The sequence below is a fragment of the Panthera uncia genome, chromosome E3, assembly GCF_023721935.1.
Source record: "Panthera uncia isolate 11264 chromosome E3, Puncia_PCG_1.0, whole genome shotgun sequence".
Taxonomy (NCBI): domain Eukaryota; kingdom Metazoa; phylum Chordata; class Mammalia; order Carnivora; family Felidae; genus Panthera; species Panthera uncia.
This window is the reverse complement of record NC_064815.1, coordinates 26,479,619-26,502,923: the sequence shown is the minus strand read 5'-3', so window position 1 is coordinate 26,502,923 and position 23,305 is coordinate 26,479,619. Positions and strand designations below refer to the sequence as shown.

Below are 23,305 nucleotides of genomic sequence, written 5' to 3'. Positions count from 1 at the left end.
ATTTCAAGTCATTTCTCCCAGGCTAATCAAACCTGCCTTTCCCTTCCTTCTGCTGAAGTTTGTCCTCTCCTTCTCCATAGGAAGACCTGGTTCCACTCTAGGGCTAGATGATTATTTGGAAAAGGGCTCTGTTGGAGCTCCTGCAAACAAGATGTGCACAAGGATCACCGATGCCCCCTCCCCCCATTTGCCTTCCCTACAGAGAGTCTCTGTGTTCTCTCTCTCCCTCTGTTCTGCTTTCAGTTTCTTCCCACAATTCTTGCTCTGTCTCTTGCTCAATACTTTCTGTGCCCTTCCCCTTCTCATTTTTGGGTCAGCTCCTATGGATCTGGTACCCTTTGGCCTCCAGCTCTTCTGTTTTCCCTGCCAGAGACAGGGCCAAAGAGAAAGGCCCCTCCCCAAGTCCTGAAGACTCCTCATTTCCAGACCTCTCTCCTTCAAACCAACCAAATCAACTAATCGTTATTAATTTTTATTTGACTGGGGGAGGGGCAAAGGGAGGGAGAGAGAAAGAGAAACAGAATTCAGGCTCCATGCTCAGCACTGAGCCCATCGCAGGGCTTGATCCCAGGACCCTGGGATCCTGACCTGAGCCAAAATCAAGAGTTGGAAGTTCAACCGACTGAGTCACACAAGTGCCCACCCAAATCCTCCAATTAAATCCTCCTCCTCTCTTTCAGCCAATTATAACTGTCCCTTCATATAACCTACATTAAGCCTCATTAACCAACATCCCAGGGGACACACATACCAGCTACTTTGTGAGAGATAATATGGTGTTGGTTGGCTATTTATTTATTGTTAACAGGAACATGACCTAGGCTTGGGATAGGGGACAAACAATTACACCAAGGAGTTTAGGGATGATCTTAGCCTCCATGCCATAAACATAGCTTACATGAACACAGCGTGCCTGCTGTACAGACAAAGCTTTAAAACAAGAGCCCCATCTCCCTCTTTCTTTTCAGTCTGATGCTGACGTCTAAGGCTCTCCCAGGTAAGCCTGGATGAAGTAAGACAGCATCAGGCCAATGTCATCAGAGGTGGGGGCAGCACAGGCTCAGAGGATCCTAGAGCCCCTGCTAGAGTTGAGGACCATCAGGTTCAACCCACTTCTTTCACAATGAGGAAACAGACCCCCAAGGAGGCTAAGGTCTTGCCTAAAGTGACTCAGCTTGGGCAGAGCCAGGCTAACAGTTAAGTTTTCCTAGCCCCCAGGCTAGTGGTGGGGAGACCTCTTTTTGGTGTATATTTGGATCTCCAAACCCAGCCTGAAGAGCAAGGAATTACTGGGTCCTTGGCAGGAGTCAAAGGTCCCAAGGGCTGAGGGCTAAGAACCAGAGATGGGACCATGGGAGGAATCCCCACTACCCTCTGCCCATGTCAGCAGTTCCTATGCCAACAACAAGCCGGGGACCAGCTCAAGCATCAGATTCCTTGTGACAGGCAAGAATGACGAGGCTCAGAAGAGATAAAAGCAAGTTAGCTTGTGGCTCCCATCTATGTCTCCAGGCAACCTCACCAGCTGTTCCTGAGTCCCTAGAAAATAGCAAGCTGGTAGTTCTGTGCTGACTCCAGCGATTCCCCACTGCCCCCAAAAGGGACAGAAAGTGAGCAACTTGTAGACTGGGACACATCCAACTAATAATTCAAGACATGAGGTTTTGGTTACCCCTCCTGTGCTTACAAGATGGGGGAGAGTATTTCCAAAGGGTGTGTCTATGCCTTGGATAAAGTGGTTTGTAAGGGGGTCACAGGGAAGAAGGAAGCGCCTGCAAATTTATCTCTTCCATTTTTCCCCATCACTCTTCCACACCTGCTCCCTTTGGTGGGGAGGCGGGGGACAAAACAGTTCCAAATTCTTTAAGCCCTGGGGGAGGTGGGGACTGGGAAAAAAGCAGGTCGGGGGTTCCAGGCCAAGCCAAAGCTGCTGGCTGTCCCCACAACCCTGGCTCCACACTCTGATCCCTTCCCATCCCTCAGAATAGCGCCCTCCAACCGGGCTCCTTGAACTATCGCTCCCATAGGTGTCTAGGCAGAGGAAGGGGCAGCCCTTTGCGTCCAGGGCACTGTGGGAGATGTAGTTCCGGCATCTCCTGGACCAAGCTCCAGGAAGAGGGGCGGCACATCCCCTCCATATCCTCCACATCCTTGGATCTATTCTTTCAATTTTATAAATATAAATGATCGCTCTGGGAGGGGATGATTCTAGTCCTCGCTGGGCATGCTGGGAGCCCCCCTACCCCACCTCCACCGCACCCCACACACCTGAAATATTGATGCCCTTGAGGTCGACAGCTTATCGGAGCTGGAGGAGGGAGCAGAGGGAGCAGAGAGCGGAGAGGCGGAGACAAAGAGACGGCAGTTACACAAAGCGCCCAAAGAACAGAGCGGGAAGGACAGGAAGGGAGGCAGGAAGGAGACAAAGGCGGACAGGGGGATGCGGGGCAGAAGAGGATGGGAGAGGGGAGTGGCAGCAGGCATGGATATCAGACACAGACATGACACCTCGTGACTCAGGGCCCAGCAGATGCCAAAAAAAGTCCTAGCTCTGCACCCCCTCCCCAGAGAGACCATAAATAGAAAACAGCGACACACCCCCTTCTCCCCACGGTGTGCGATGGGGGAAGGGGTCAAGGGGAGGAGAAAGCCAGAAAAGGGTCTGGAAGAGAACAGAGACCTGGGGACAGAGGCAGGGAGACGAGATAACATGGGGCAAAGGCAAGGGGTGAGGAAGATAGACCAACGAGCAGTGTGTGCGTGGGGGTGGGGGGAGGGTGCCCCAGGGCCACAGTCATGGACTGGGGACTGTACTCGGGGGTCTTCCCCAGTTTTCCCTCTGCCCCTTTCCAAGAGTGGGGGTGGGGGCGGCAGGCGCGCGAGATTCCGAAGGAAGCTGTCTACTTGACAGGGGTCCCTCTGGGCACCAGGCTCTGGGGACAGGTGGGAGAGCAATGGCGACGGGGTGGGGGAGGGATGACGGACAGGAAAGTGTCTCTGAACACCTAGGCGAAGTCCAGGTCCCAGTTATCTAGGTCACCGGACAGGGAGAGGTTGGGCTGTAGGGGGCGCAGCGGCTGACTTCCCCGGGCGGGGGTGGGGGGTGGGGGGTGGGGGGCGGTGGCCTTCTGCTGCCCCCATTCCGCGGTGGAGGAGCACGCCAGCCCCGAGGCCCGCGGCCCCCTACCTCGCCGGAGCCGGAACCGGGGCGGGGAAGCCCAGACACGGAGCGGGGCCGGCCACGCGGACAGCGAACGGTGCCGGTAGAGGGGTCCCTTCGGAGCCCCGAGGGTCGAGCTCGGGTGACGCGCGGGGACCGGAGCAGTCCCACCTCGGAGTGAGAATGTAGGGTCTGCGCTGCGGCTCAGTTCGGCACGCGGGCGCGAGCGGGGACATTCGGGGTTCGGGCGCTGCGGACACCTCCAGCGGCGTCGCTCCGCCGGGCCGGGCGGCGGCTCCGAGGGGCGGAGACCCCAGCGACGTGGAGGAAACCCGGCCCGGATCTGGAGTGGACTCGGGGCGGCCTTGGGGAGGTGCGGGCGGAGAGCAGGTGGCCTGGAGGGGCGGGGGGGCGTGTGGACCTGGGTGGCGGGCGCAGCAGGATAGCCTCAAGTCTGGCGGACGAGACTCCGCCCCTTGTCCTGGCTAGGGAGCTGGACCTTAGGTGGAGGTGCCTTGGGTTTTGGGGGGGGGGAGGGGGTACTGCCGGCTTAGTTATTGCCCCCACGTCCATAGCACCTCTATGCTCTGTCCTGAAGCACCCCCTCCCCCAATCTCGCAGTCCTCCCTCCGACCTCCCGCCGCCAGATAAGTCAGAGCGACTGGAAGGGGCACGCAGAGCCCTGGGGACCAGGTCAGAGAAACTGATCAAAGAAATTAGAAAGTCGTGAAGATGGGGATGTGAGGGGACACCAGGAGACAGAAGCAGAGGGGCGGAAGGGAGCAGAGCGAGGCCAAGACCGGTCAGAGTGTCCACCCCTCCCCGGGGGGGCGCAGGATAGCCTCGTCCCGCAGGTGCATCAGAGGCCTCAGCTCACGCTCAGCGGCTGGCCGTCAGGCAACCAGGCCCCCACAGGGCAGCACGCAGAAAGAAAAACTCCAGGTACACCCACGAACCCACTCCCTCACCCCCAGCACACGAACACAGACCTCTGCGCGCGCGCGCACACGTCCTGGGGATCTCCGCACACGCTCTGCACCTCGTGCTAAACCCGGTGTGTGGGGGAAGGGTGGGAAGAACAGGCAAATGTGTCCAGGAGCACTGTCCCCAATGAGCTGGTGGCCCGGGCACTTAACTCCCGAGGGGCTCCTTCCCCCCCCCCCCCCCCCCCCCCAAAATGAGGTAAAAAACACCTGCAGTTCTACCCTGTAAGGAACCAGGCAAGTGATGGATGGGGAAAGCCCTTCAGTGACTGTAAAATGCTGCAGGGATTATTAAGGTCTGTTAGGGGTGAGAGCCCCTCTCCCTCGCCCTCCCTCCAGGGTCTGCCCAGCTCTCGTGCTCCTCCTGCCCCCAGAGTTAATTTCTCACCTCTCTCATTCCACTTTTTTTTTAATTTTTTAAATGTTTATTTATTTATTTTGAGAGACAGAGACAGAGCATGAGCAGGGGAGGAGCAGAGAGAGAGACCCAGAATCCGAAACAGGCTCCAGGCTCTGAGCTGTCAGCACAGAGCCCGTCGCGGGGCTCGAACTCACAAACCGTGAGATCATGACCTGAGCTGAAGCCGGGCGCTCAGCCGACTGAGCCACCCAGGCGCCCCTCATTCCACTCTTTTTTCACTTACCAATGGGCTGTGATCAGATGAAGGTTCATGTCGTGTCCCTCGGCTCCCACACACATGGCCACACAATAAGTAACTTGACAAGTTACTCAACCTCCCCCCACCCTCCTCCTCCTCCTTCTTCTTTTCTTAATAGGACTTCTCCCCATTTCTATTTTTTTTTTTTTCTATTTCTGATTTTTAAAACTGCTAACACACTGCACATCTCAAAGCCGCAGTTCAGGTGGAACTTGCTCAATTGTGGGATAGCACGTCAAAAAGTTAGAGGAATTGGAGGAAAAAAATCACTAGTGGCAGGCGGTGGATGCAACCAGGCTCTAATCGCCCCCCCCCCCCCCCCCTTTTCCCCAGAACCCCCCCCTTCTGCTACCAGAAACTCTGGGATTGGTCCAACGTCCTCCACTTCCAGTTCCGTCAACCAATCAGAATAGAAAGTCCCCCCTCGCCCCGCCCCGCAAACCCTTCAAGTCCAAACCACTCTGAAGGAAGAAGTCAGCGCCCATTGGGCCGATCAAACACCGTCAGGGTCCCAAATCACCAAGCTCAGACTTCAGAAGTCTCAGCTCCCCAGAGGGGCTAGCGGGTGGTAGTGGTTGGAAGATGACTAATCTCCTGGCTGCCCCTCCCAGCGAGGGAGAACAGGAGGCTGTCAATCCTTAAGTGCTCTGAGGATGTTGGCAAGTGGGACATCACCCTGTGCCACTGTGCTTTAAAAGAGGCCGAGGTTAAGACCGATGGGGATGGAAGAGTGCTCTGCTGGTAGAGGTCTGGGTTCCAGGGCCACCCTGTACCCCCTCCTGATGGTGAGCCACAGCACCACCCAGAATGTTTACAGAGCACTTTGACTTAATTCTCACAGCACTGTAGGATGGGTGAGGCTGTATAGTGGGGGTTCCGAGAGGTCGCATGATGTGAGCTAGGGACGCTGGGGGGTTTTCTGACTGCAAACTCAGACCCCACTGCCCACTCACCTCTCGGAGGTGCTCTGCAAGCTGTAAAGCAAGCAAATGTCAGTGCTGTTAATGCTGGAGATTTCCCTTAGTTGCTCTGAATTTTGTAAACACCTATACCTTGGGGTCCCTATTGGCTTTGGTCTTCACGCTGGGCTTGCTTATTTGGGCCTTTTATTTGGGAGAGCCTGATGTTTTGTTTGCCTTCTCTCAGGGCAGGTGGGCCCTACTGTCAGCCGGGCAGTGCTGTCGCTCTCTGTCATTTCTTTTGGGCCCATCCTCTGCCTCAGGGGCCTCCCCATCCTTGCCTTTCTCTCCCACCCCTCGTCCCCAACAGACCACCTTGGGTCTTCCTCCCTACCTTCTGAACACCTCCGCACCCCAGGATTCTTGTGTCCAGGACTTCCTCCTCCAGAGTTTGTGGGTTTTGACTGTTCTCCTCTCTGACCCCTCTTCACCCTCTGACTCTCCAAGCTGTGAGATCGAGGCTGAGACCCCTGCCCTCTCCCTGATCCAGTGACCCCTCTATCTGGGCAGTTCCCTAATCCACAAGTCAGGTCTTGACTTCCCAGGTCGTCTCCAGCTATCTGTGGGATGACATCAATTGGCTGATAGCAGAGAAACAAAATATGCTTAACAGGAACTGAACTGGGCACCTCGTATGCTTTTTGTCGTACAACTTTCGTGACCAGCTCATCTGCAGATAAGGAAGGAGACCAAAGATCAGAGGGTTAGGTAATTGGCCCCAAGTCACAGAGCCAGAGAATCCATAAAAGTCTTACTTAGGATTATAACACTGAAAAGAATCATCCAGATCATCTCAGAAGGCAAAGTATCACAGATGCCACATACCCCTGGTGACTCACGGTTTCCTCATCTGTAAAGAGGGCATAGCACCTAACTTCCAGTAAAGGTTGAATAAGATAATGAGTGAAAAGTGCCTGACATTGCATAGAAATTCAATTAAAGGTAGGTGTTACTATCTAGCTAACGGGAACAGCAGTTCTCACATGTGGGGCACTGTAGCTTATACACTGGAATCCACACATAACCAGAAGCCCGTCTTATTTATTCTTCCTTTGGGGCTGTCAGATGTTAGGAACTTCGTGAATCAGGTGATAGAGAGCTGGGAGACCATTGAGCTTGATGGTGAACTCTTTTTAGAACAAGGCTGATGTTACAGTTAACTTTATGCCTTTGGCACTTTGTTCAGGTCTTGGGCACATAGTAAGTCCTTAATAAGTATGTTACGAATGAATGAATGAATGAATGACTTCAACCTATTTCTAGAGTGGGGTAAGGCAAGACCACCTTTGATCACTTATCAAAGGTCACCCACTGGGTAGAGGTAAGACCAGATTCCCGGTTTCTTAACCCCAAGCCAATGCACAACCCAGCCTCATGCTACATTTCTAAAGGGTCAGCGTGCTGGCTCTGCTTAGAAGTCCCTGAAGTTCCACCTCGTCTCTCCCCACTCATCACCAGGTTCCTCTCTCCAGTCCACATCATGCAACACCAGTAACATCTGTCATTCATTCATTCATTCGGCAAACATTAATGTCATCTTCTATGGGCCTGGTTGACCCACTTCTGCTCTCAAAGAGTTCAGTCGAGTTAGCCATCCACTTTTATTCTGGACAATACCTAATACAAACAAAAACAGAACAGGGGCACCTGGGTGGCTCAATAGGTTAAGCGTCCAACTCCTGATTTCGGCTCAGGTCACGATCTCATGGTCGAGGGATGGAGTGCCATATTGGGCTCCTCACTGAGTGTGGAGCCTGCTTGGGGTTTTCTCTCTCCCTCTCTCTTTGCCTCTTCTCTACTCACATGCACACTCTCCTTCAAAATAAATAAATAAACATTAGAAAAAAAATAGGACAGTATAATGAAGCCCCACTAGCCTATCATTAGCTTCAACAATTATCAACTCATAGCTGATATCGCTCTACCTGGCAAGCATCCCAATATTTTGAAACCAATTTCAGACATTGTATTGTTTCACTGGTATTGCAAGAAATCATTTTAATGGCATTATCACAGTGATATGGATGGAATTGTGCCTTCCCCCCAATTCGTATGTTGAAGCCCAAACCCCTAATGTGACTGTATCTGGAGACAGAGCCTGTAAGGAGGTAATTAAGGCTAAATGAGGTCATAAGGGTGGGGCCCAAATCCCACAGAATTATAAGAGGAAGAGACACCAGAGAGTTCTCTCTACCCATTATGCATTTGCAGAAAGAAAGGCGGAGGAGGCAGAGAGAAGTTGGCTGTCTACAGTTCAGGAAGAAAGCTCTCGCCAGAAGACGAATCTGCCAGCACCTGGATCACCACAGACTTCTAGCCTCAGAACCATGAGAAATGAACGTCTGTTGCTTACACCCTGTGTGTGGTGTCTTGTTATGATGATGCCTGAGCCGACTAAACACACACCTAACACACTTCCTCCCTCCCTCCCTCTCTCTCCCTTTCCTCACTCACTCTAGGGCACTCTAGGGGAAGCCAGCTTCCTTGTCTTGAGAGACTCAGACAGCCCTGTGGAGAAGCCCATTCAACAAAGACCTGAGGCCTCAATCGAACCCCTGGGAACTGAGTCCTGTCACCAACCATGTGAGTGAACTTGGAAGCAGATCCTTCACCCCCAGTTGAGCCTTGAGATACTGCAGTCCTGGTCAGCAGCTTTAATGCAGCCTGAGAATTCTAGACCAGAATCTCCCAGCTAAGCCCGAAACTATGCTACAATAAATGTTTGTTCTTTTAAGCTGGTAGGTTTAGGGGTTATTTCCTCTGCAGGAACAGGGAACTGATCAAGTTGATACATATTTTAGACTTATTTTAATCTACATATTTCCCTTCCACCTCTCCCTCTTTGCAAGTATTTGTTGAAGAAACAAGATTGGTTGTTCCCTATAAATGTCCTCACCATCTGGATTATGCTGATTACACCTCCATGGTGTTGTTTATCATATTTTTCTCTCCTCTGCTTTTCCTGTAGGCTGGGAATTAAATCAACATGCCCTGTCCAGTAGGGTAGCCATTAGTCACTCGTGGCTATTGGGCATCTGAAATGTGGCAGGCACAACTGAGGAACAGAGCTTTTTATTTCATTTCATTTGAATTAAAATTTAAAATAGATAACTGATCTAGTTATTGGAAAACTTGAAAAAAATGTATTTCTAAGTCATGTCTGCACCCAACGTGGGGCTTGAACTTACAACCTCAAGATCAAGAGTAGCTCACTCTTCTGACTGAGCCACCAGGCAACCCTGGAAAACTTTTAAGTATGTTCAGAGTAACTTTTTCACTTGTGAATTTTACAAACTTTAAATATGGATCAAACATTTCCAGTGGATGTTTAGCATCTAAACTGAAATATGTTCTTTTTTAAAAATTTTTACTTTTATTTTAGAGAGAGACAGAGAGTGAGAGAGAGCAGAGAAGGGGCAGAAGGGGGGAGGGAGAGAGAATCTCAAGCAGGCTCCACACTTAGTGTGGAGCCTGACATGGAGTTTGATCTCACGACCCCAGGATTTTGACCTGAGTCGAAATCAAGTCAGACGCTCAACCGACTTAGCCACCAAGATGCCCCTAAATGGAAATATGTTCTAAGTGTACAATACAAACCAGATTTCAAGGACTTAGCCCCAAAGGAAAGTATGTAAAATATCTCATTACTGTTTTTTTATTACACATTGAAAGAATATGTTGGACATATTGGGCTAAATAAAAAATATTATTAAAATTAATTCCACCAATTTTCTCTTTATCATTTTATTGTATTATTTTATTTTAATGTATTTAAGTAGGCTCCACACCCAACATGGGGCTTGAACTCATGATCCTGAGATCAAGAATCACGGGTGTGGGGCACCTGGGTGGCTCAGTGGGTTAAGCAACCAGCTTCGGCTTAGGTCATGATCTCTTGGTTGGTGGGTCCGAGCCCCTTGTCAGGCTCTGTGCTGACAGTTTGGAGGCTGGAGCCTGCTTCGGATTCTGTGTCTCCCTCTCTTTCTCTGCCCCTTCCCCGCTCATTCTCTCTCTCTCTCTCAAAAATAAATAAACTTAAAAAAAAAAAGAATCACACGCTCTACCAACTGAGTCAGCCAGGCACTCCTCTTTCTCTTTTTAAAGTAGTTACTAAGAAAAGCTTAAATCATACATGCACTTTTTTAGGAAGGACTGTATTCTTCCATCAAAGGCTCAAATGTAGTTTATCTTGTTGGAATCTTACCAGATGCTGTCGCTCAAGACTTCAATCCAATCCCTTATTAGGGCCTGCAAAATGTTGATACTCTTATTCTGTCATTCTAGGTGTTTCTGTGTTTGTTTTAACTAGTTGGAAAACGCCTATAAAAGAAAACTTGTTCTTCTGTGCTCTGATTACCCTGAGGCATAGTTTGTGAAGGACAGCCAGGATGAATGCTTAAAATGTTTCCTTTTATTTGTTAATTTTCAAAATAACAGGTTGATGCCTTAGCAATTTTCAGTGGTGATCAAGTCTTATTTTTAGAACCACTATGAACTCATGGACTTTTAAACACGTTTAATGTGACACAGTTACTGTCCCTTCCTGATGTTGCAAGGTATCCAACTGTTCGGATAAACTGGTGCTTTACAGTGACACAGAAGGGTCATGAGCGATCCTTACAGAGAGAGTTACCGGGATGCAGAGGTGGGATGGGCTGAGCCTGCCTGGCAGGCTGGTAGGTTAAGGGAGGTGTCCTGGAAGTGGGACCTGAACTGAGCAGTAAACATTCCCCCCCAGAGGATGAAGGACAAGGTCCCGCCGGCAGGAGGGGAAAGCGAGAGCAAAGCCCGAGGCAAGCAACAGCCGGCTTCACAAGAACAAGCAGTTCTGGGTTGCACGCATCCATCCGTTAGGTAGGGGCTGGCCAGCAGGGGGCGTGTGGTGGAGGGCGGGTGGAGGCAGTAGTCAGGGGAGGCAGGGAGAAGGGAGGAGAGGGAAGGAGAGGGGAAGGGTTTTAAGCAGGAGTGACACATTTGCCTTGCGAGTAGAGACAGCCCTCTGGTGGCCACATGGAGGATAGCAGGGAAGGAAAAAGCCCTGAGAGCAGGCAGAGAGCCGAACTCGTGAAGTTTCTTGGGTTCATGTATTTATAAGTTAGACTCTTCCAGATCAGGAGGAGAAATTACAGTGTTGGGGCTTATTATCCAGCTACACGGGAGGAGGAATGGCACAGGGAAGTTCAGTAACGGTTGAAAACAGAACAGACCCTCAGGACAGGCTAGTGATCCATGTTCTTTCTGTGCACCTGCCTGGCACACGTCCCCAAGGAAAGATCTCATGGCAAATGCTTACCACTTGCACCGAACATAATTTCTACAAGAGACCACCTCTGGATGGGTGCAGTCCCAGGCACAATCAGAGAGGACTTTTGTGTGATTTTTTTTTTTTTTAAGTATGCTCCACGCCCAGTGCAGAGCCCAGTGCAGGCCTTGAACTCACGACCCTGAGATCAAGACGCAAGTTGAGATTGAGAGTCGGATGCTCAACCGCCTGAGCCACCAGAGACTGGGTGATGTCGCAGCAACCAAGGTTGATGACACCACCAGGGGCTGGAAGACGGGAAGGAGGGTTTCTCCTCTACTGGTTTCAGAGGGAGCAGAGCCTGCTGACACCTTGATTTTGGCCTCTGAACAGTGAGACAATAAACTTGTTGTTTTAAATCACCAGATGAGTGGCACTTTGTTACAGCTCCATAGAAAACCAGTATAGCTCCCTTCCTTCCCATGATGGGTACGCTGCCCCCCCTCTCTGGCTCTGTGAAGGGACCCCCAAGCCCTCCCGGCCCTCTGCTGGGCTTCCCGGTGCTGGGCACAACCTGCAAACCGGGCGGCTGGTTCCCTCCACAGCAGGTCTCCTGGGCCGGGTCCCTTCATCTGTTCGGCACTCGTCATGCACTAGGCGTGGCGATCGCCATAACGTGGTCGAAACGCAAAAACGAGCAAGACATACTTCCTGCCCTCAACGTTAGCATTTAGGAACATGAGATAAAAGATCATGAGCAAGCCCGATGTTGGGGTAGCAGAACCATGGTCCACCTAATGTGATGGTGATCACGTGATGCAATGCAATGCAATTTCACGCAATGTAATTCTTGTGAGGTGGCTGTGGTCCGGAAAAGATCTTGTGTCAAGATAATAGTGACACCAGCTGATGTTTGTTGAACACCCTGCCAGGTGCCACGCTAAGCCCTTTGCACGTGTACCTCATTTAGAGCTCAGTGTGGACACTGTGGTGTAGATGACAGGATCAGAGCCTGCCACTATCCGCACGTGGTAAGTGCTGAACACCGGGGTGGGGGGGGTGGGGGGGGTGTTGAGCTGTGACTTGACGGTAGGGGTTCCATCTAGTCTCCAGGCAGGAAGGAGAGGCGAGTCAGGCCCGGTTGGGAAGCTGGACTGGGCTCTATCTGAGGGGGACCTCGAATGCTCTGCTGAGGATTTTTACACCTTTTAACAACAAAGATCCAAAGACAGTGAGGATCCAAAAGGGAGAATTAGATGATGAAAACGGCATTTTAGGAGGAGCGTCTTGACAGCAAGAGAGGGTGTTGGATGGGAGACAAGAGACAAGACCCCTGATCGCTCAGGAGTGGTCCCAGAGGGAATCCATGGAGGGATGGGGTCATGGAGGAGAAGGAGATGCTAAAACCACTTAGCAGGAAGACACAAGAGGCCAGGAATTTTGCGGTTCTGGAAGGTGGGGAGAGAGGAAGGAGGTGAAGCCAAGACAGATGTGTGAAAAACAATGGTTGGAAAGCAGGATGACAGAATAAAAATGGGGACCAGAGGACACTTAACCGTCAGCGAGGCTAGGATCAGAGCATGGCTGCAGAGGTTACTTGGGGAGGCTCAGGAGAGGGTAGGAGGTGTGCCAAGGCCTCCTGAAGCCCATGGCCTCCACCCAGTCTGGGCTGGCTTCCAGGAGAGGAAGGATGCTGGTGGAGGTGCCTCCAGGGCCAACCCAGTCGTAACTGGGTGTCTAGGCTTCTCCTGTTTCTCTCCAGCCTCGAGCCAATCCCTCCCACCCCCTGACTTTATTGGTCTTGGATTTCAGACAGGGGCAACAAATGATGGGGAATGAAGTCCCCTCCTCCCTCTCTCCCTGAGTCCTCAAAGGTCCCCTTCCTCACCTGTCACCCAGCCCGACCTCCCCTCCCTAGAGATAGGCACCTACTGCTCACAGGGGAGAATGGCAGGGGGCTTCTTGGAGGAAGGCCCGTGGCGATCTAACCCCCATACTCCCAGCTCTTGGTGGCCAGTTCTCACTAGAAGTTGGTGCTTTTGTCCCTCGGGGGGAGAACCCAGAGAAAAACACATGTGATGCTACCCTTAAAGTTTGGGATGAGGTACAAAGGTCCTGCATTCCAAAAGGGGCCAGAGCAGATCACATGCAACGAGCAAGAATGCATTGCCCAAGCAAATAGTTGAGAAGTGACCCTTGAGTCCCTGACCCATGACAAGGATTGGACACAAAGGAGAGAAGTGGGCGGGGGGAGGGGGGCTTTCAGAGCTCGAGGGCAAGGCTTACCTCCACAAGATTGGTGACATACGTTGCAAGACTCAAAGAGCTCGGTACGCCCCCGTGTTTGTTGGATGTGCCCACAGAGAAGTCTAATGGCCAGACTGTAGCTGGCTGAAGGTTCCCTCCAGGAAAGAAGGAAAGACAGTGGTTGCATTGAGGTCAGCCTGTACTATAGTCGCATCTGGGCTAAGGGTGTTCAAACCTGGGGCGCCTGGGTGACTGGTTGTCAAGCATCTGACTTCGGCTAGGTCATGATCTCATGGTTTGTGAGTTCGAGCCCTACATCAGGTGAGCTCAAGTCCCGCTTCGGATGTCAGACGTTCAACTGACTGAGCCACCCAGGTGCCCCTCTACAGTACAACTTAAGGTGGATGAAGAAGTTATTACCTGAATGACCCAGATAAGTCACAGGAGTGCCCAGATTTTCACGCAGGAACAAGAAAAACTTCTTCCACTGAATATATTGTATAGGACAATATAGGACAGTGGGAGATAGGTACGGTTACATCCCAATTACATTTCAACAAGGTATTCTTACATCCTGGACACGGACGCACAGCCAGTCCGTAAATGGGACTGACATAGTCAGAGGACGCTATGACCACACGAGGTCCCCCTAGACTGTTCGGTCTTACCCTCTGGTTGGACCGATGCCATGCCCATCATGGGGATGACAATATTTTGCCAATCTCTGTTCTAAGCCCTTATTTTTTTTTTTTTAAGTTTATTTATTTCGAGAGAGACAGAGACAGAGACAGCACAAGCAGGGGACGGGCTAATAGAGAGTGAGGGAAAATCCCAAGCAGGGGCTTGGGGCTCAAACTCATGAAACTGTGAGATCATGAACCTGATCTCAAGAGTTGGACACTCAGCCGATGGAGCCCCCCAGGCGCCCCAGCCCTTCAATATTAATTCTTTGATCTTCACCGGAGTTCTGTGCTTGTTGGGTAACTGGGTTCCTGTTGACCTAATGCTGGGCTTGCAGTAGGGCTCAATGCCGGTCAGGTAGGTCTTCGTTTCCCCTCAGCTCCCAGCTACGAGGAGACCCAAAGGACAGAGAGAGGGCGTGGAAGCGAGCAGCGTACCTTTCGTACAACTGGAGATCATTTCCCTCCCCATGAGGCCAGATGCCCTTGACCAAGCTCAGCATTTGCTCACGCTCTTGCACCAGGCATCTTGTCTTCTGCAGCCCACGCTGCAATGCCTAGCACCCCCCCCCCCCCCGGCCCAAGAGCCACCCTCCTCAACTCAATCCTGAGACCCTGCGGCTCTCTGCAAGCAGATGCCTTCATTCACAGAGACAAAAGGGCTCAGCAAAGGAAAGAAACCTATGCACGATCCTGCAGCAGGATTAAGTCTTGCTGGGAGAAGAATTCAGGATTCTGACACCCAATCTAAGGCAGCAGCTCCAGGGGCGTCTGGGGGGCTCAGCCTGTTAAGCGTCCGACTTTGCCTCAGGTCATGATCTCGTGGTTCGTGGGTTCGAGCCCCGTGTTGGGCTCTGTGCTGACAGCTCGAAGCTTGAAGCCTGCTTCGGATTCTGTGTCTCCCTCTCTCTCTCTGCCCCTCCCCCGCTCACATGTTTTCTCTGTCTCTAAAAAAGGGAAAAATGTTAAAAAAAAAAAAAAAAAGATACTAAAGCAGCTCCGTGGCACGTGAGAGTGGGGGCGGGTTACCCACGGAGGCACAGCGTGAGCCCTGCAGGCAGCCGATTCTACAAAGCAGTGGTGGGAGAGAAAGAGCTTTTATTGGAGTGGTACAGCCGGCCATGGGTGGAGGTCCCGGTGGGCTGGGGGTTGGGGGGCGGGGAAGAGGCTAGGTAAAGGTGAGGTGAGTTGAGGCAGGGACGCCACAGCTTTCCTTGTGCTCCTCAAACAGTGTCTCCAGAGCCTGCATGTACAGCGTGTGGTAGTGGTTGACCTCCTCCTCGGTGGGGCAGAGGATCTGGGGCACCGGGATGGGGCGGCCCACTGCAGGGAGAGGGCAGACAGGGGTGATGGTGCGGGCTTGCCCGTACAGCTGACGGCCGCTCTCTTCCCCCCGAGACGGGCACTCACCCACGGTGGTGATGGGCCTGGCAAAGGGCAGCAGGCCCCAGGAGTTGGCCGAGAAGAGTCCGCGACCCCAGAAGATGCAAGGTGAGTAGCCTGTGAGCTTCTTGAAGGCAACCTGGCACAGGTATTGCCAGGAGCCGGGGGCAAAAGCCTTCAGATGGAAGACATCATTCTCTCCAAAGGAGTACACGGGCACCAGGGAGGCGCTGAGCAGGGACAGCAAGAGAGAGGAGGCGTGTTGGGGCCAGCGGCTCTCGGGGAGCCCCCCAGACGGGGCTGCACATCCCTCCCACGCCTGGCTCCCCTTCCCGAGGCCTTTTCGAGCAAATGACCAAGAAAGATCTGGAAGAAAGGACTCACAATTCTTGAGAAATGATTGCGTACCGGGCCTTCCTCCCCAGCTGAGCCTCGCACCACATGGCGCTTAGGGGGCCCTGACCCCCACCCTGGTACAGACAAAACTCCTCATACAGCTCCCCCAAAACTCAAGTCCTCACGGCATGACCAGTGACACGAACAGTCGATTAGCACATACTTGTAGCTGTTGTTTCTAGTGGATTTTTACCATAAAGTGAGCTAGAGGAAAGAAAGTGCTATTAAGGGGCGCCTGGGGGGCTCAGCCGGTTGAGCGTCCAACTTTGGCTCAGGACATGATCTCGCTGTTTGTGAGTTCAAGCCCCGCGCTGGGTTCTCAGCTGTCAGCACGGAGCCTGCTTCGGATCTTCTGTCCCCCTCCATTGCTGCACCTCCCCTGCTCTCACTCTCTCAAAATAAATAAATAAACTTAAAAAAATGTTTTAAAAATATCCACGCAGAGGGGACCCATGCAGCTCAAACCTGTGTTGTTCAAGAGTCGACTGTACACATTTTCTCATCTAATCTTTGCAACCCCAATATCGTTGTAAAATTAGGGATTAGTCCTATTTCGCAAGTAAAGAAACATGTCCAAGGTCTTGCCTTTGAGGTAGCGTCAGAAAGGGATTTGAACCCGGGGCTTCTGAGCACAAGGTCCTGCTACTCGCGCTATGATCCTGCCTCTTTCAGAGAGGGAAGACTGGCCAAAAGTTGGCATGGTGTTGACACAGAGAAAACCCTCAAGTGTTGACATGAGAGGGGGTGCCGGCCAGGGCGGAGGGGGGGTGGTGCTCAGTCTGTTGAGTGTCCGACTTCGGCTCAGGTCACAATCTGGAGGCTTGTGACTTCAAACCCCGTGTCGGGCTCTATGCAGACAGCTCAGAGCCTGGAGCCTGCTTCGGATTCCGTGTCTCTGTCTCTCTCTGCCCCTTCCTCACTCACACTGTCTCCATGTGTGTGTGTGTGTGTGTGTGTGTGTGTGTGTCTCAAAAATAAATAAACATTAAAAAAAAAAAAGTGCTGACATAAGAGGCCGATAGGCGCAGGGCACAGTGTGGGCTCTGGGGACACAGAGGCCCAGCAGGGACCTGGATATGTAGGGACAGAAGGCGTGGGCCCCCAGATGCAATGCAAAATTCACCAGCACCCCCGGGCTGGGCACTTGTGCCCCACTCACCCGTGTCTCAGTGCCAGGCGCACGAAGCCTTTGCGATTCCGCAGAACGAGGTGGTGCGTCCCTGGGATTGCATACAGGGCCTCCTGGGCGCCCCCAATTATGATGACCACAGCCTGCCCTGGCTGGGGCTGAGAGAGAATAAAGTCCAGGCTCCTCCGATTCACAGAACAAATTCCTGCACGCATGCCGAGGTGGGTAGCAATCACCACAGGCTCCCGGGCTGCCTGGCCCCTCGCTCACCCTTTTGGCGCGTGAGCCCCACACCCCGTTCCTTCCAAGTCTGCTGTCCCGTGCCCGTGTCAGTGTGACCTATAGTGCCTCTCCCCGCAAGGAGGCAGGACACTTGCCCCAATGCTACTCCTTGCCACCTACCGTGAGCCCGGCCAACCTTACCGCTGGGTGCCAGGCCAGGCTTCATCTTCCACTTCCCAATCGGTCAGAGGCCATACCGCGTCCTACGGTGAGGCGCCCCTCCTCCACCCTCGCCAGACTGCCTCCCACCCGCCCAACTGGCCGGGTGGGAGGCAGTCTGCCCCGGGTGGGGGAGGGGCGCCTCACCGCAGGACGCGGTATAGTCTCGGTAGAACGGGAAGTAGAAGATGAAGCTCAGTCCCGCCAACGTGAGTCGAATCCCGGGGAAGTGCTTGGAGAAGTCGTTCATCTCCGTGTTGAAATTAGTGAAAACTCCCAAGCTCATGATCCCGTGTGGGTGACCACCGATCACATAGTTCCGGTCCGGGGGCAGCTCTGCTGTTTTCACCAGCTTGGGGGGCGTCGGGCAGGAGGAGGAGGAGTTAGAGGCGTGGACCGCGAGACAGCAGATGAAAAGAGTCTCCCTCCACCCCAAACAGACTTCAGAGTTCAAGGTCCTCCCTGGGCCAACAGCAGGGGCGGGGGCTACTGTGGAACACCACTCGGCCCCCCTTCCGCGTGCCCCATTGTCTGAGTTTAGAAAGCCCAGGGGTGCATAGGCAGGGGTGAGCGGGTGTGGGGGGTGAGGGTGGGGGGAGAGGGAGGAGGCAGAGAGTCTCTGTGGATGGTGACCTCTCACCTTGACCGGAAAATAATCCCTTAGCTGTTTCCACATACTCCAGGTTTTCATGAACGCAAAGCGCCTTCCACCTTGGGGCAGAGAGATGGGTGGAAGAAGGCCTGGGGCGCTCAGCCACCTTTCTTCCTCCCCCAGTGCAAGTCCGGCCATGCTCACCTCGGTTGGGAGTGTCCCAGTCCAGGAAGAACCACACCAAGTAGAGAACAGAGAAAGACCAGAGTGGAGTGAAGAGGAGGAAGAGGAGGAGAAGGGAGAAGAAAGGACCTGGGTGAAAGATGAGAAAGAAAAGTCACTTCGCTTTTGAAGCTGGGTCAGCGCACCCAGCGCCGGCTCTCCTCCCCGCTCAGATTGCCCTGGTGCAGCCAGCCACCTCTGGCTCTCTCCTGCTCCCTTTGCAAGGGGGGCTCTAGCTTTTCTGCCCCCACTCCCTGCTCTCCTTGGGGACCCCAGGCCAGCAGGCCTCTCACCCATGAAGAGGAAAGACAGCACGAGTTGGTAGACGCTTATTGCTTCCAGCCACTGCTTCCGCACGGTTTTCATGGCGAGGCGCAGCGGGGGCGTCGGAGACTCCTCTGCCAGTAGCTCCCCTCTGCCAGCGGGGCTCCAGGGGCCCGAGCACAAACCGGGAAGGTTTGGGCACCGACGGGATGGCTTTCTCCCGAGAAGGCCAAGCCCTCGGGGCCCCCTCGGAACCGCGAGTGTGTTGTGCGCGTTTGTGGAGTGGATGGGGAGATCTTGGATCCGAAGCGCCAGTCTCCAGCATGATCTTTGAACTTGCAAGGAGGTCCTCGGGGCGGGGGTGGGAGGCGACAGGAAGTGTGCGAGGGAGGTGGGGCGTCGGTCGTGGAAAGGAGTCTCAGGAGAAGCTGGGGAGCCCGCCGACTGGGCCCCCGCCGCCGGCCCGCCGTGGCCAGAAGCCCCGCCGAGGCCGTGCGCTCTCCAAGCGCGCGTCCCGGAGAGCAGGTCTCCGGGGGTGTCAAGGTCATCCGGAGGCACGGCCGCGCAGGAACACGCACGAACACGCACACGTTGCATCTCTGTTCCCACGTTTAATTTCCCTCCCCCCTCCCCCAAGTCGCCGCGGGGACCTGCGTGCCCTGGGGAAGGCGAGGTGCGGGTGGGCGGGGAAGCCGCAGCGCGCCTTGTGCTCCTGGAACAGCTGCGTGAGCCTCTCCACCTAGAGCGCGGGCAGCGCGTCCACCTGCGCCCCGCTGGCCCGCGAGCAACGGACGGCAGGATTGGGGGGGGGGGCGGTGGGGGGGGGCACTGCGGGCAGAACGGGAGGTGAGAGGGGCGGTCGCTGGCACCCTCATCCCGTCCCCTTCCCGCCCACCCGCCCGACGGTGAGGGACGGAGTTCAGGCCCCGAGCAGTCGCCTAAGGCCAGCCTGTGGGGGAGGGGGGGGGTGGAGCCGGCGCGGCAGAGGTGCGGCCCGCAGCCGGGGACCTTCACCTCCCTGAGCTGGGAGCGCGCGGGGCCCGAGCTCCGCGGGGAGCCGGTGCGCGGGCGGGGGGAGGAGTGGGCCGAGGCCGGGGCTCCCCGCCGGTGCCGGGGGGGCGTGCGAAAGGGCGGGAGGAGACCCAGGCGCCCGTGGAACAGCCGCAGGGCGACCCTCAGCAGCTGCCTCGGCGCCTCCTGCGCTCTCCGCGCCAAGAGCCCGGAGGGCCCGGGAACTGCTGGAAAAGCTCGTTCTCCCCGAGAGAGAAGACAGGCCCCAGGGAGGCCCCAGGAGAGCGAGGGGGCATGCCTGACTCTGCGTCCCTCACCCTCCCACCCCATCCCTGACCGGGGCCGGCCCTCTGCACTCCTCCCGGACAGGGCAGCCCGCGGGTGTCCTGCCCGGCCACTGGCCGCTTCCTCGGTGCCAACTTGACAAACCCCTTCTGATTCCGGATCCGCAAGGTTAGCGCACTCGCTTTTGGGTCCAGCGCTTCCAGGGGCCCTCTCGCGGCCAGGACTGCCACCTGGCCGCCCTCAGGCCGGGACAGCAGATAGGCGGCGCTGGCCTTGTCAGAGGACAGCAAACCTGGGGTGAGGGCAGAGGCAGGGGGCCTCTGAAAGGGGCCCCCCTTTCTTCAAGGGGGTCCTTGAGAAAAGGGGTAGGAGGACACCAGGCAGGTAGAGCTGGGACCCGGAGGCCCCCCCTCGCCCCAGGGCAGGAGGGTGAAGTAGGAGTCGCCAGCTAGGACTGGGGGGTGCTGAGGCTGACCTCCCCCCTCCTCACCACTACACATGGTGTAGTCCTGGAAGCGAGGGAGGTGGAACCAACCTGACAGCCTGAGCAGGTGCGGCCAGAGGCCTGGAAAGAGGCCCAAGAAGCCCGTGGTCTCTGTGCAGAAGTTGCTGGCTTCTGCAGGAACATACCCCACCCTGGCAGTGAGATCAGACTTTCAGGGGTGACCAGAGAAGAGTCTGTTCCAAAGCCTTGCCCCCACGCAGCACACTATTCCTGGGTGCCCCTCACCAAGACAGGAAAGCCATCTTGGAAATGTCTCCAGATGGCCCAGTTGCCCACCCAGGCAGAGCAGTGGCCTCCTGCCTGTGGCGAGTCCCTGTCTCCAGAGAGCCAGACCAGGTAGAGGAGGGCTAGGATCCAGGCTCTGCCTAGGATCGCGGGGATGAGCGCGGCCAGGCACACCTGGGCGGTAGAATGGAGCGGCGGGGGTGATTCTCACGACCCCCTTCTGCCCCCTCTTGCCTGTTGCATGGTTTCGGGCCCTTCTGTCCCGGCTCATTCCTTCTATGCCTTCAAGGGCCCCCAGAGATCCCTGCCCTGCCTCCCTCCTGGAAAGAGGAAAGCGGGTGCCAGATGCTGGGACTCACTCACCGAGCCCCAAAAGAAGATCCACTGAAGGACGGCCACCACTTGGAGACCTTGCAGGAGGCCAGCACGCTGTGGAGGGCTGATCCCACAGGGGCTGCCATGGGCTCTTAAGTACTCTCCTCATGGTCCAGCCCACCAGCCCTGACCCTTGGTCCTGGCTCGGCCCCCGTTTCCACTCTCTTTGCTGCACACTGTACCCTTGTGAGCCCCAGGATGAAGAGTTAACCACTCTGTGAACCCACGGGCCCGTGACCAATAGGACCAAACAGAAATGCCCAGGGGTGTGGCCAGGAGCCTGGGGGTGAGGAAGGTGTTTGGGCCTTGGGCCTTTGTGAATAGCCAGGCTGACAGAGGTCTGGGAAAGCGGGTGTGTATCACCGATGGCAAAGCTCCCCACACAAGTGAGAACAGTTAGAAAACTCTTTAGTCGCCCTGGCCGGCCCCTAAGGAGTAGCTCGGGCCTCTGTGGGGGAGACATCCCAGAGGGAAGGGTTTTTTGGCGAAGGCCAATGATTGGTGAGCCCCGAAGAGCACGCCCTCCAAGTGTGCCTCACATTGCCATGGTCCTCCCCCCAACACTGGCCAGAGCTGCGGACTGCTAGCTTCTCCAGGTCAGGGAATGACACTTCTTAAATTAAGAAAAAAAATGTTTTTAGTGTTTATTTATTTTCGAGAGAGAGAGACAGAGAGACAGAGACACGGAATGTGAAGCAGGCTCCAGGCCCTGAGCTGTCAGCACAGAGCTAGATGTGGGGCTCGAACTCACAAACTGTGAGATCATGACCTGAGCCGAAGTCGGACGCTCAACCGACTGAGCCACCCAGGCGCCCCAGGAATATCACTTCTTTAGAGGAGTCTGACACACGCCCCATTCGGTGCCTCTATCACTCGTTCTCCTAGCATAAAAGACGTTCCCACTTTTCATCCTTCATGGTGATTTTCTGACTGAGGTCTCCCCCAGGCTGTAAGCAACCGGAAGACAGGTCTGGTTCCCATCAGCACAGCTGACAAGTGCCCAGCAGATAGGGGATGCTCAGTGCACGAGACAGGATGAACCAGCGTCTTCCAGTGCCACAGACTGACACATCGTTTCTGTCCCTGTCCCCTGATTCACTCTCGTGGAGGTTTCCCCCTCCAGGGACCTCACCAGGAGGTATTTTCTCCCGTCCCTACTCAGCCGTCTTCCGTCTGCAGGGAGACCAGGGGGGAGATGTGCTGAGAAGTACGGCCAGAGAGATGCTCAGTCCACGTGGAGGGGTGACCAGCCCCACGCATCAAGAAGGCAGGCTTGGGGCGCCGGGGTGGTTCAGTCGGTTAAGCGTTCGACTTCGGCTCAGGTCACGATCTCGCGTTGGTGGGTTCGAACCCGGCATCGGGTTCTGTGCTGACAGCTCAGAGCCTGGAGCCTGCTTTGGATTCGGTGTCTCCCTCTCTCTCTGCCCTTCCCCCCACTGGTGCTCTGTCTCTCAAAATAAAGAAAATAAAACAAACAAAAAAAAGAGGCGGGGGGAGACAGATATGGGATCCACGGAAGTTTCCAGGTTCCCACACTGCTCTACCATCTGCTTCTGCCTTTTCCTCTTCTCTGGTGTTTGTCTTTGGAGTAACTGCAGGCGTCCCCTCTACTCTGGTGGCAGGAGGGATCTGGGGTCAGTAGGGAGGCGAGAGACTTACAGGGACTCAAGGCTTACAAATCCTCCTTTATTGAGAGGGTGAGAAACAATAATTTATCACACGGGGAGCCCTCAGAGCCTTCTCCCCAGGGGTCCTTGGGGACTGTGGGGAGGGGCAAGGGGGGGCTCCAGGAGCTTCCTGAGAGGGCCGCGTGTTGGGGAGGGGGGGAGGCGACACATTCAGTCCCAGGCACACCGAACATCCGCTCAGGAAGCGAGGCGCCAGACAGACCCCCTTCCACGGAGGGGGCCCCCCCGGGAAGGCACAGCGGCAGGGAAGGTCTGGCAGAGTGGTTGAGTGTCAGGGGTCGACAAAGGACACCATGATGTAGCGAGTGCCCCGAGTGGTGGGCAGCCCCTCGTGGTAGTGGGTGAGGCGGCCAGGATGCAGGAGCCCCCAGCCCTTCCGTGGGGACGAGACTATGCAGTCATAGCGCAAGAAGCGGCAGCCACCTCCCTGGAAGAGGACGGGGGACAGAAGTGGAGCGTGAGCATACAGGGGAGGGGGGGCGGGGCGAGGGCGAGGGGGGCGGGGCCTGGGGGGCAGACAGCCACAAGGGGGTGAGAGGCAGACAAGGGAGGCCCAGGAGGCCCAGGAGGGCGGGGCGGGGGGGGGGGGGCAGGGTGGCTGACTGAACGCTGTCAGGAGCCAGGGGCGGGACGGCAAGGTCCAGGGGCAGAGTGTGTGCGCGCGCACGCGTGAGCGGAGGGCCCCCGGCGGTGCGGGCTCACCTCATAATCCAGGCCCTTGTGGTTGAGGGCGACGTTGAGAGTGAAGGTGGAGGAGTCGTGATGGGGCCGCAGAGACGGCTGCTCATCTGGCCGGTAGCGGACCACAAAGTTCATCACCGCCCGGGTCTGCGGGGGGGGGGGGGGGGGGGGGGGGGGG

At 55.2% G+C, this 23,305-nt stretch overlaps 2 protein-coding genes across 2 annotated transcripts in view; both read right to left on the bottom strand.

The window, feature by feature from the left end:
* Positions 1-14,982: 14,982 nt before the first annotated feature.
* On the bottom strand, positions 14,983-19,037 carry MOGAT3 (monoacylglycerol O-acyltransferase 3). Its single transcript, XM_049639345.1, has 7 exons — positions 18,387-19,037; positions 18,076-18,183; positions 17,920-17,990; positions 17,427-17,631; positions 16,869-17,043; positions 15,341-15,543; positions 14,983-15,253 (listed from the first exon to the last, which is right to left on the bottom strand). The coding sequence occupies exons 1-7, from the start codon at positions 18,952-18,954 to the stop codon at positions 15,099-15,101; spliced, it is 1,485 nt and encodes a 494-aa protein (XP_049495302.1). The 5' UTR covers positions 18,955-19,037; the 3' UTR covers positions 14,983-15,098.
* Positions 19,038-22,621: 3,584 nt separating this feature from the next.
* Positions 22,622-23,305, bottom strand: part of PLOD3 (procollagen-lysine,2-oxoglutarate 5-dioxygenase 3) — a 7,177-nt gene continuing 6,493 nt past the window's right edge. Inside the window, exons 18-19 of the mRNA XM_049638811.1 lie at positions 23,149-23,274; positions 22,622-22,873 (exon numbers count right to left, since the gene is read on the bottom strand). Coding sequence (XP_049494768.1) covers positions 22,718-22,873; positions 23,149-23,274 — 282 coding nt within the window. The 3' untranslated portion in view covers positions 22,622-22,717. The remainder of the gene's footprint in view (positions 22,874-23,148; positions 23,275-23,305) is intronic.